Raw genomic sequence first — 12,799 nt, forward strand, 5'->3', positions numbered from 1 at the left:
TATACTTACGCACATAATAATAATAATAATAATAATAATAATATTTTATAGTCAAATGACTGTCATTGGAATGCATTTATGTTGTTCTCAATGAGCTCTTGTACATATCATAAATTATTGATAAAATTATACTATACTTCTTTGAGAAAAGCAAATCAAAATGGAGCAAAATTGAAGATTCGATTCTTTTGATCTTTTGTAATAAACCCAAAAAAAAAGAAGAAGAAGGGAGGAGAAAGATAAGGAGGAGAAAGATAAGGATAAGGAGGATAAAGATGGTGTTGATGGAGAGGAAGAGGAGGAATAAGGTGTTATTATTATTAATTTTTTTTCCTTCTTTCTCTTTCCCTTTTCCCTTAACTAGCTAATTATATATGTATATATATTAAAGAAAAACGGAAAGAGTAAGAATAAGAAGGATGTTAATTTGATTTGATTTGATTTGATTTGATTTAGGTTGATTTGGATTTGGATTTGGATTTGGATTTGGCTGGTCTTCTTTAGCGAGCTTCTTGGACATCATAAAAGTTCTTCAGATATTCTTCAGCTTCAGAGTATTCAGCCTTGACCTGAGGTAATAGAGGTGTAATTTTGGCCAGAGCTTCGGCCTCTTCTAGCTTTTCACCCTCCTCATTCTGACGGTTTCCAATATTCTGGATCTTCTCGCAAGTTGCCTTGACCTTTCTCAATCCAATTGCAGCAGAACTTCCCTTGAGAAAATGTCCTAGGCGTGAAAGTTCTGAAAGATCCTTCTTGTCTCTGTAGAAAGACAAAGTCAATTAATGAGTTAAACACAAGAAGCAAAAGGAAGAAAGAGCACTATATATACATATATACTTACAGTGCAGCATCCATGTCATCAAATGTGGCCTCTGCTTGTTCAAAGTAGTTGAGTACAATACTGTATGAGAAATCATGATCGTCTTCATCGTCCATGTCCAACAGCTGATCAAAGGTATTCATGTCAATTAGGTCTTCGGCATTCAACACTCGTGCCTCATTGCTCTCTTCTGAATGCTTGGATTCGTTATCTGATGCATCGTCGTCGTGTTCTTCTTTATCCTTTGTACTTGTAGGTGTTGGGGGCTTTTTGTTTGTTTTATACGTGTACATTCATTTGGTCATTTAGTTGTAGGTCTATTAGGTTTGTTCATTCTCGGGTAGGAGTACCTCTCACCTTTTGGTTTTCAATGTCCTTGGTTGGCAATGGAGAGCGAGCATTGGTTTCTTTGGCTGACATGTTTTCGAGACAACAATATGTATATATATATATGTGTGTGTGTGTGATATAAAATATATATTAAATTAAATTATATTATATTATATTATAATATAATTTATTTATATAGAAGAAAAAAACGCAAGAGAGAAAAGAGAGAAAGAAAAAGAAAGAGAGAAGGAAAAAGAAAAAAAAAAGAAAAAAAAAAGGGACAGGTGGTGCAAAATCTGTAAAGGATAAAATGAGAAAGTCAAAAAAAAAAGAAAGAAAAAAAAAACGAAGCAACAAGGCTTTCGCGATTTTTATTTTATTTTTTTTCTTTAGAATAATATATATATATAAAATTATACTAAAAGGCGAAATTATTACGTGAACTGTTAAAGAAGTCTATTTGCACCACGCCGGTTTTGCATTTGCGTCATTGATATAGAAAAATAGATAAAGAAGAACATATTATATAATGTATACAATTGAAGTATATTGGTTTTTCTATTTCTTTGTTATCTGACCAGGCCTGACGTCTACAAACATCAAATTAAATAGTAAGTGAGGTCTAGATTAATTAGAACAAAAGGAAAAAGAAAAGACTACCAGACAAGCTGAAGGTTGAAAACGGCCGGTTTCATCAGAATGCAGAACACAAAATATAAATAAGAAGAGGGGGATCTAGATTTAATGGATTTTATCTCTTTGTTTGTATGCAGACCTGTACATATAGTCACATCAATACATAGAATTGATACACATGATACACCTGATATACACATTGGCATTGGTATTGGGATAGACATTAGTCAATTCACCTAGTTGTGGTTGACCAGTTTGGGGGGGGGGGGGGTTTATTAATTACTATTCCCATGTAAGGTAAATATCTTGTTACTTTAAAGGGAAATCCTCAAAAGTCTAGCCTTTCACTAAACATACCTCCAAACAATAAGATAGTGGTGGTTAAATATTGGGATTTTGACAGCCAATACATGTATACATATGTATATAGTTTATCATTGATAGAATTTATGATGATCTATCATAATTATACGAACAGACATTCAAAAGCCATCTCATAAATTGAAGCCATTATTTCAATACAAACATAAACATAAATACATACAAAGACAGGTTTTTTTTTTATTATTTTTGATTTACATTAATACTAAATACTATACAAAAAATAGACAAGTCTACACGTTTGTGTTTAGTGCCCAGGTTAAATATTATATTTTATTGGGATCTTTAATGTCCAAGACCAGTACGGTTGTGTCTGAAAAAGGCTTGTACTGGTGCCTTGATTCCTTCGTTTGTAGCACCAATCGAATCTCCTTGACTCCACCTATTATAATTATTAGTAATAATAATAATAATAACATTTTTGAAAAATAAATAAAGTAAAAAAGCATATCTTTGTAGTGTAGTGCAATGTGTCAAGCTCACTAGAGATCCATATACCACTTACCCCAAGCTAGCCAGCATGCGATGTCCCTTGTTTGTCTCGTCAATGGGTGCCGCACCTGACCCTACTACTCCACCCATAGGTAGCTGCCTTTCGCCATCATACTCTCCTCGACGATTTGATCTCTTGGGTCGTTTTGGAGCAGGAGCCTTTGACTTTTGGCGCTCACGATTTTCTTGCTTGCGAGTCTGTATTTTGTTATTTTGCGACATTGATGAAACCAATCCCTCATCGCCTTTTCCTTCTGGAAGGACATTCAAGACTTTTCGGATAAAGAGTTCAATGTGTTCTTGGCTAGAAGGCACATTTGTTTTGTTTGTTCTTACCAACACAATGTTTCTACACATACACACACACACACATATATATATATATATATATATTGTTAATATCTTTTTTTTTTTAAAAAAAAAAGAGTTTCTCAAGGGACAAATTTGGACCTTAAAAAATTAATAGGCAAGACCTGTCAAATCTTAAAGTTCAAACTTGTCCACCAGGAGAAAGTAAAAAGGACCCCTCTTTAAAGAATTAAACACTGTCTATATGTAGAGTGTAGACTATATATGTATTTCAATTAACTAACTTACCCAGAGGAAGGTGAACCTGTAGTTCTCAAGGCAATCTCATAAAAGTTCCCCAAAAGGCTAAATTGCTTTATATAAGGCGAGAAGTTTTGTGGCAATATTAACCTTAATAGATATATAATTGTAAATTAGAAACAAGAAACCAACAAGAGAAAAAAAAGGAGTATTCTATGAGTGATTATATATATGTCGTCTACTTACTCGGGATCCTCTGCATTCTGCGCAAAGCCTTTCAAAGTTCTAGATAATAATTAAGGGGTACTCAAACGAAAATAATAATAATGATAATGATAATGGTAATAATAATACAAATTTTAATACTAGCAATACCAAGTAAGAATCAAAAAATAAATATAAAAAAAATTGGATAATTTCTTTGAACTTTTATTAACATTACTTGGTATTGCTATTATCATCATTACCATTACCGTTACCATTACCATCATTATCATTGTTTTCGTTTGACTCCCCCAATATTATTTGGTCAATTCACACATTCAGACGCATAAAAATCATAAGAGAGAGAAAAAAGCCCTCTATCTATTCGTAACAATTGGCTTACCTATTGATTTGCCATAATTTAGTCACTGGGACACGACTTGGTTGAGCTGAGTAGCGTATTCATAAAAGAGAGGGATTAGTTTATTGCATAATTATATCATGCTTGTGTTGATATTAGAGATGTCGTTGAGTTATGGTGAATTAACTACTACTACTACTATACTGTATGTTTATCGTGTTTGTTTCTCTTGATTTAAATAAGTTTAAATTTTGAATTTGCCACAAATAACCCTCCCATTGCTCGGTATTTTAGATACCGAAACAATTAAAGATCAGAACTGCCTTATTTGGGTTTTGTGGCGAATTCACATCAATTTGCCACAGGTCAACACCCTCTCTATTATTATCTTTATTTTATTTCATCTTACATTTCTTCCGAGATAGCCAGCTAGGTGCAACACCATGATAGCTATTATAGCTGTTGTTGTTGTCGGGTGAGGTACCTTGCTCATCAACTTCATTGTCGCTCAGTGTTAAGTTAATGCAATCTTGCGCGTCATAGTAAACCGATCCATCTTCATCAGATGGATAATCATAGTAATCTTCCATTGTTTCTTTGCTATATGTACGCTCTATGGCATCAACATCAATTATATCTACGCCTGAATAACCCTTGGTTTTTTGGTACTGCGCAGGAGTAAGCGAATTAGCGTATCTCAGTATTCTCTCGAAATCTTTGGGCGATACTTTAGATCCGTTGAAGAGATGCTGAGCGGGTTCTTTTTCTCTAGCTTCAAATTCAGCGTCAAGGTCGTCCATTTCCTCTTCTGCATGGTTCTGGTATTCTGCAGGATCACGCGAGCTAGAAAACTTCAGCAATGCTTCAAGATCTTGGGGAGACAATACTTCACAGTTGTAAATATAGTCCTCCAATCTTTCTTCTTCAGCCTTTTCTTTTCCTTGTGCAGCAGCAGTATTAGCTGATGCACCTCGTTTGTTACGCTTATTATTGTTCCCTTTTGTCGAACGTTGTTCTTCTGACGAGCTGATGTATATATCATCTCCAGGAATGATCCTCGACTCGGCTCTTTTTCTGTACCTATCTCTGCGTTGCTTTTGTGGTGTCGTCTGTTGGCTCGAGTTTTGTGGTTTATTATCTTGCCGTTTAGCCTGAGTTTGTGTACTGTCTTTAGTTGGAGCACGGAAGAAAGCACGGTCGTTTGTAATATTCAGATCCATATTCGTATCCTCATTGATATTAATATCCATAGTCTTTTTCGTATTCGTATTCGTGTTTGTGTTTGTGTTTGTATTCATGTTATCCAAATATATTGATGATAATCCAGTATCATTGATTGCTGATGGCGCAGAGTCAAACACGAAATCAAGCATACTACTTTGAGACATATCTTCCTCTAAAACAGCTTCTCCGACGTTGTCTATAATTTCACACACACACACACACAGATATATTTATATCTTGTTAATCAATCGAAATTATCGGGGTTATCATAACAAAAACCTTACCTTGATTATGATGTGCCTCTAAAATACTGGGGTCTGAAACGAACCCCAAGCAGCTAAGGACAGATTTTGAGTGAAAAGGACTAATATTGGCAGAGTCTTGATCAAGAGCAGTCGATTCGGCATAACCTGGGATACGGAAAACATCCTCCACATGACCGCTATTTGCATAGTTAGACTTGTTTTCGTAAGAGTCTAACACATATCCTTTAATTAGTATATCTACTACTATTATTTCATTTCTTCTCTCTTTTTGGATTTTGTTTTTCGAAAAGCATCGTGCTTACCTCTTGATACCATGTGCTGGTTACCATACTTTTGAGTCATGTATTCCTCTTCGTCATCTTCAAATCCATATTCGTCTTTGTCAATATCATCGTCTTCGTCAGTATGCCCTAAATCAGAATCATCTTCAATAATCCGTGATTGATATCTGCTTCGTCCGGTCTGCATATTGTTTTCGTCTGAGTCGAGAAATCCACGGATATTGCTTCTTCCTCCTCCTCCACCACCACCTTCTCTACCACCTCTACGTCTACCTCTTACTCCTCCTCCGCCTCGACCTATAAGTGTATTATTAGTATTGTTAGGATAATAACATTATCTTCCGCTATGAAAGGCTCCTGCTCTTGTACAAGAGCTTTAATTCAGTAATATCGAATTGTTCTCTTTTACCATTCTGGGCTGAGCCGTAGATCCTGGAAGATGAGTTTCCTGCATTGTACGCTCTACTTCTACCTCTCTGTTGAACAGCGGTTTGGCGTCTTGGTCTTGAGCTCTTTGGCATGTTAAATCGAATGTAACTAGGATGATGAATGTGTCTTTTGAATGTGTGTGTGTGTGTGTGTGTGCCTTGCAACGATGATTATTTTCTATTAATTTTTCTTTCTTTCTTTCTTTCTTTCCTTTCTTTTTTTAAAGAAAAAAATTAATAGTCACAGTGCGAGATATAAATCTGACTGTGCAGATTTCACTTTCACTTTTATGCACTGGGTTACAGTATTGCTACATTGAATTCAGATGATGTTAGTTTTTTTTTCTGGGCGAATCAAAATTAATTTTTTAAAATTTTGTTTCCCTTTTTTGAACAAAGGAAAAATACAATTGAGACCAAAAAGAGTGAATGTTCAGACTTTTTTTTTTACCTGTAAAAATCTAAATACCAGAAAGGGAAACCGTCTTTGATACGGCAATTTTTGTTTGGTGTAATTATTTCTATTGAAAGGAAGGGAGTGTCCACCTCTCCAGGTCAACTGGGTAATCTTCATCATGTTTGACGATGTATTCGCATCCCTCCGCCAAAGTTTTTGATGTTCATCGATGGTAAGAACTATCAAATCGCCGTTCCTTTCTTTTCTCTTCAAGGATGTGTAAAAGAGTCCAGTGACTCCACATTTCAACCCCTTCAAGCGGACCAAGTCTTACCGAACATACCGACTCCAGATACAACTAAGGGCACCTTTGACCTGTAGTTTTTAAAGTTGCTCTCTTTATAGGATACAATAGTATTTATAGATGCTTTTTCAGTAAAGATAAACATGATACCACTCTACTGGTTTTTAAACTCAAATACCTTGGCATACTTTTCTTTAAAACTCTTTTTTCTTTCCCTTTTCCTTTCAGCTTTCTTCTTCTTAAGATTCTATTGTACTTCTTAGTCCCACCAAGCAATATATCCATCAGCAGCTCTGGTGCCCTTTGCTTTCCTCAATACAAGAAGAACCGGTTTTTTACTGTAGCAGCACTGTAAAAATTGAATAGCGTTTCCAAGTTTTCGCAGATGTAAGCAACATATTGCAAATATTCTTCTGGGCCAAAAGTCCTATTGGTTGGGATCACGCTTTCTATGATGCTAATTCCGTGCTCTTTCTTTAACTTGTTCATTTAAGAGCTGTATTTTGTTGAACCAGCCATGGGATAGTATTCTTTAGTGGTGCATCATCGACCATCACGGTCTAAATCAGCTACTGCACAAAAAAAACGGGGTTTCTTCCGGGGGGGGTCAACTGATATTGGGAGATGTGATTCTTCAACTTCTCGACTACCAAAATCATCAAGTTTGAGATCAATTTGATTAATCTTGGTAGCCATTTCCTTCTGGTCGCTTCGTCTTTTGTAGATCAAAAAAATCGACACTGAGGACGTCCAACCTGACCAAGTTTCCAAACATTTGCTTATTTTTTACATTTGGAATTATACTTTCAATTCTAGAAGTGTGTTTGTTTTAATTATTATGATATCAAGCTTCTTTTTTTTTACTTGTTTGAATTCTCAATGCCTGGAACTGTAATAAATTTTTTAAGAAAAAAACCGAAGTTGTTCGTTGTAACCTCTTGGCAACCTTTCACCAAGAAGAGACACGGATAATGTGTTTACAGACAAAGTTAAAGAACGCCTGTGCAAGGAAAGGGTGGGGAACACACTAAATATTTGTGGAAGAGGCAGTCTCTTCACATCGTACTCGCAGTGGCTGTTATGTTTAGATTCAATTAAAGAAAACAAGCACGGCTGTAAATGAGTGAATCTTCCTGGAGCTTCTGACAGAGTCTTCAGTATTACTCTATTATCTAGAATGTCCCTCAAAAGCTGGCAGAGTCCAACAAATTTCTGTCTGATTATATCGTCATTTATGGTGCTATTTTCTGGCAGCACCGGATCCCCTTGGCAGATAAATTGATAACAGTATCTTACAGCAATATTATGAACGTCGTTTGGATTCATGCTATGCAAGTTTTTTGTTTTTCGTAGCAAACACCTAATATTTGTTTAGCTCTTCATTACTATTTTTACGCATTGACTGCTTTTCTTACCACAAACATGATTTGAATCTGGTACCGAAGATAGCGGATCAATCTATTTTCAAAGGTCTCGATAATTACATTCTAATATGAAGTGATTACCTTTGTACACGCCTCAGCGAGACATTGGCTTGCTCCACCGATTAAAGCTATTTCATAACATGCCCCAGGAGTTGAGACACTAGAGTGCCACTTTTAGGCTTTTTGTTATTAATAAGTTGACAGATGCTGCACCAAAACTGCTGCCTGAAGATAAAACCTGGCACAGATTCGTTGGAATTTTGTAAGAGATGATGATCTACAAACAACTTTGTCCAGTAGATTGAGTGCCTTATTGAATTGCAGCAAGACACATTTATTTATTTATTTTTATTTTAGGATGGCTTTGTATTCTTCTTTAATGCAACTGTTAAAAGGAAGCTTTTGTGTGTAAGCAGTGTAATGATTTCCAAGGTTAAAAGCAAAAGTTTTTTGTTTTCAATAAAGCATAAAAAGAGCATTTAGGTGATCGTGCAGAAGTATGGACCTGGTAGCATGCATCTTAAGCAAACAGCTTCTGCGCCGATCTGTATCTTTTGTCTTTTGGTCTCCTTTTTTTAGCTCTTTTAACCTGTTCTGGTACCAGTTATTATTCAAAATATTAATAACTATACCTTTGTCAATAGTTTCAGGTGTATATATCTATAATAAAGTATTCCTTCTGGCCACAATCAAAGCATGTACCATCTACAATATTATTGCTAACTTTGATCAGAAGCGCGTGTTACTAATACTGTCTCAATGTTTAATTTTAAAGAAAACAAAATAAATCTTAAGCATTCGCATTATACTTTGTACAGTGGACTGAACAATAATCGACTTTTCTTCAAAGTTTATTCTAAAAAAAAAGGTATAAGATATGCATGGTGTTGAATTATCAAACAGTTCTTAAGATCACCAAGGGCACTACAATATATTTACCTTGAAGACCCTTTGTTCTTGAATGCCTTACATATTGCATTCATGTTTATCGTGCTTTGACTATGTTTTGTCTTCCAGTACAATACAATACATTGGAATGTAATTGGTAGCCTTTTTTTTTGAAAAGAAAAGAAAAGATGCATCCTTTTATTTCTTAAAGACGGTAAATGGAAACTGATGGGGCTATTTAAACATGATTCCTTCTTATTTATGTATTATTATTTTTGGCATCCTATATGAAATTTACAAAGTTAGAAAGCCCAGGTTTTTTTTTCTTACTCAATCTTGGTATTTAACTCATCTCAACTCGTATTCACGTGCTGATTGGAGTGAGGTTAATAAGTACTAGTCTATCATATAAAAAATAAGTATCTGAAATATGTGTATATATATATATTTTAGATCTTTGTAAGCATAGTAACTAATAGTTGATGTCTATCTTTAGCTTTAAAGAAAATAAAATGACTTTAAAAGACATTTATCTTGGGAAGTTTGTCCAGCTGCTGGATATACCTGTTGCTAAGAAAAAACAAGACTTTGGCTTCTTAGGATACCGAAACAATGTCTCGATCAACTAAAAGGGTGAATCTGAATACGGCCATAAAATTGATTTGATAGCAAAATAAATCTCTTCCTGGGCAACACAGTCACTCACATGGACTACTTTAACTTTTCTAAAAAAAAATCGTATAAATATATGTTACAGATATTTAGTTTTGCTGGCTGCTTTGGTGCATACAAAGATGGTTCATTTACAGTCTGAAAGGATAAAGCACGCCAGTTATAGTATATCAAAAAAAAGAAATGTAGGCCGCAAATGACTATTTTTACCATTATTGTGCAATCAAGCATACAAAAGCTTCTTGACAAGTTAAAGCAGTGGGTAAATAGACACACACATATATAAATGTGTGGGGTTTCTTGCCTTCGTTCATTCATTCATAAATATATTCTTTTTTATATATTATTTAATGTAAAGAGTAGTCCAAGCTAATTCTTGACAGACCTAGACGTTAACGTTTCAGTCAAACCATTTACAAAAACAACCTAGCTAGCACCCTTTTTTTTAAAAAAAATAATATCTATAATCTAATATTGTTTTAGGGAATTCAACCTGGGAAAGTATTCTTGTGCTCAACCCGAAAAATTCCCTAACCATAATCTCCAGTACAAGAAAGAACCAAAAATATATATATATTATATATTATATATTCCTATTGCTGGTATTAAACTACGGTATTTTGACTTTGACCTCTTTAGGAGATTCATGTAACAGCATATGTAATATAAAAGAAAGAAATAATAATACAATTCTTCAAAAATGCATGACAATAATTTCAACTTTAATAAATACTAAAATTGTGTGCAACTTTGGCAATATATTGTGTTGAATTAATTCAATTTAATAAGTTTATTGTGTATGTATGTGTATATATACATAGATAGAGAAATAATGAAAAAGCAGGTAAAACAAGAATTCACGGTGTGTATATGTATTTGTACAATGAAATGAAGAGAGAAGAGAAACATAGGTATAATCTCTTTTCGGTAAGGGAAGAAAGAAAAAAAAAAGGAAGAAGCTCTATTCTATTCTAAATATAATGAATTTAATAATAAGGACAGTAAAGTTGATTGTTACAGAGTAACATAAAAAAAAAGGGCATACAACAAGATAAGATGAAGTCAAGTTAAATTAAGTTCCAAGCCAAACCAAGTTTCGTTTTTTTTTTCTTTAAAAAAAAAAAGAAACAAAAGAATGGAGGCGTAAGTAAGTAAGTACATTGTAGTTGTAGTCAAGAATGTTAAGATAGCCACAGCCTCTTTGTGTCAAACAAACATAAGCCAAGTAGGTAGTTGTGCAGTGGCCGGTGATTAGGTTTCTTGGGAATCAATTCGTTGAGATAAAAGCCATTGGGTGGGAACTCCATCCTGGAAACCCTGTCATCTTTGGTATTCTCGGATGAACGGCTGTCAAACGTCGCGGGCTCATCGAATGAAAAGGGGTGCCCAGGATTATTGTGCTCCAACCCCGACCCCACATGAGGCCATGTCAAAAGATGTTGGGATTGTGTATGGCTTGAAAGTTCTAGTTCTAGTTCATTTTCATGTTCATGATCATGAGCACGTTGCTATAATAATGATAATAATGATAACAAAATGAAATGATATATGATTAGACAACTGTTTTCTTCTTGCTTTCATTATTGCCTTATATTGTATCTTACAGCAATTTAATATTGACCAATGTCTTACCATATAGCAACCTTTTCCTTTGGAAATTGCCCGGTCGAAATTGCGCCTTGTCCTCGTGGTCGTCTGGTTCATCAGGTAAGGGTTTCTCGGCCGTTCTTTGTCTTTTGTCAATAAGAATAATAATAATAATGGCCAGCCAAGTATGTTATTCTTCATTGGCTCCTCGCACAAGTTTTTGAATGACCGACTCGGACTTTCTGGGACGTGCAACTTCCAGGCTCCTGGCATGCCGCTTTCGGGACAGATAGTTTGTGGTTGGGATGGTGATTGTGGTTGTCCTGACGACAGTTTATAGATTTCATCTAAAGACACTCTTTGTTCTTGTTCTGGTAAACAATGTTCTGTGTTGTCTTTTGTAGAAGTATGAACATTTTGGAGAGGTGTCCATGTTTCCGTGGGCACTTTTGATTCTAGAATTGAGGGTACAATGGTTGCGGCAGAATACAAATCTTCTTTTCTTTTGTGGAATAATAAGATTAACGATGATGGTGAATATGATAGATCAGGTAAGCGAATGTCACCATCAAAAGAGAGTTTGGTGGAATGTGTGAGACCCTTGGATGACCCGACTCCTTTCTGAGCTGACGTGAAGATCTCACAGGATTTCAAGATACTTTTTTTAGCGAAGCAGACTTTAGTAGATTGCTTGAACAAAGAACCCCGTTTAGATTGATGTCGATACTGATAGTAGGTAGAATAGTTATAGGATGCTGAGGATGGTAATTCATTATAGACTCGACTTCGATCTACTCGTGATTTCAATTGAATATCCGAGCGGTCTTTTGGATGCTCGATCGATTCCCAGGTGCTTCTATTGTGATTGTGCCTTTCGTGGATTGTCTGTGTGAAAGAATAAAATAAGAAATGGTTAGAAATTACAAGACACAATTTATTCGTTATTAAGAAGAAAGAAGAATAACTTACGTGTAGATCTGTCTCTAGTTCAAGTACACGATTCTCTAGTTCGGAAATGATATCCTGACATTGTGACAGAAGTGAAAAGACTTGATCGTCTGTGATTCCAAAAGGTCCGACCACATTGGTAGTTTCTTGGAATTCGGTGTTTGTAAAAGACAAATCTTGGTCTTGTTGGTGGTATTGCTGGTTGTTGTGGTTGATATGGAGGAGTGGAGGGTTGACAAGACTGTCGTTCATTGTACAGATAGTTTTTTTTGGAGTAGAAGATGCGAATGTGATTTGTGTGCAAAATAAGCTAAATAAAACCGTATGTTATTTGATATATTGACGGGAATTGATATTACTAGAGAAAGATAAATAGCAGAAACCAAAAGAAACAAGAGAGACAAGAGAGGCAAGAAGAATAAGTATATATACAGACAAAGAAATCTATATTTAATATACAACAGCAACTAAGAATAAAGATAAAGAAAGCCAAAGAAAGAAATTGAGCAAATTAAGAATAATCTAAAGGTAAAGGTAAAGGTAAAGAAGATCATTTTATTGTGCTTTATATTTTTATATATGTATGGATGCTTTAACTTTAAAAGAA

The 12,799-nt window shown here is 34.9% G+C and overlaps 4 protein-coding genes across 4 annotated transcripts; all 4 read right to left on the reverse strand.

The window, feature by feature from the left end:
• Nucleotides 1–521: 521 nt before the first annotated feature.
• Nucleotides 522–993, reverse strand: Hpt (histidine Phosphotransfer protein; the record flags this gene model as incomplete). Its single annotated transcript, XM_018443843.1, has 2 exons — nucleotides 522–759; nucleotides 842–993. Coding segments are annotated over 2 exons (390 nt in total), but the record flags the coding sequence as incomplete, so codon positions are not given.
• A 1,342-nt stretch (nucleotides 994–2,335) lies between these two features.
• Nucleotides 2,336–6,130, reverse strand: PHYBLDRAFT_80605 (hypothetical protein). The gene is made up of 9 exons (XM_018443598.1): nucleotides 5,954–6,130; nucleotides 5,566–5,841; nucleotides 5,282–5,473; nucleotides 4,183–5,193; nucleotides 3,816–3,861; nucleotides 3,455–3,493; nucleotides 3,257–3,358; nucleotides 2,673–3,008; nucleotides 2,336–2,549 (listed from the first exon to the last, which is right to left on the reverse strand). Exons 1-9 carry the CDS (start codon nucleotides 6,063–6,065, stop codon nucleotides 2,453–2,455), a joined length of 2,211 nt encoding a protein of 736 aa, XP_018283254.1. The 5' UTR covers nucleotides 6,066–6,130; the 3' UTR covers nucleotides 2,336–2,452.
• Nucleotides 6,131–7,216: 1,086 nt separating this feature from the next.
• On the reverse strand, nucleotides 7,217–9,080 carry PHYBLDRAFT_176334 (hypothetical protein; the record flags this gene model as incomplete). The annotated part of the gene is made up of 8 exons (XM_018437737.1): nucleotides 7,217–7,451; nucleotides 7,538–7,562; nucleotides 7,627–7,938; nucleotides 8,089–8,131; nucleotides 8,179–8,257; nucleotides 8,603–8,729; nucleotides 8,907–8,953; nucleotides 9,037–9,080. The coding sequence occupies 8 exons, from the start codon at nucleotides 9,078–9,080 to the stop codon at nucleotides 7,217–7,219; spliced, it is 912 nt and encodes a 303-aa protein (XP_018283255.1).
• Nucleotides 9,081–10,838: 1,758 nt separating this feature from the next.
• Nucleotides 10,839–12,444, reverse strand: PHYBLDRAFT_176335 (hypothetical protein; the record flags this gene model as incomplete). The annotated part of the gene is made up of 3 exons (XM_018437738.1): nucleotides 10,839–11,165; nucleotides 11,290–12,129; nucleotides 12,214–12,444. The coding sequence occupies 3 exons, from the start codon at nucleotides 12,442–12,444 to the stop codon at nucleotides 10,839–10,841; spliced, it is 1,398 nt and encodes a 465-aa protein (XP_018283256.1).
• Nucleotides 12,445–12,799: the final 355 nt, after the last annotated feature.

Source organism: Phycomyces blakesleeanus, assembly GCF_001638985.1.
Source record: "Phycomyces blakesleeanus NRRL 1555(-) unplaced genomic scaffold PHYBLscaffold_48, whole genome shotgun sequence".
Taxonomy (NCBI): domain Eukaryota; kingdom Fungi; phylum Mucoromycota; class Mucoromycetes; order Mucorales; family Phycomycetaceae; genus Phycomyces; species Phycomyces blakesleeanus.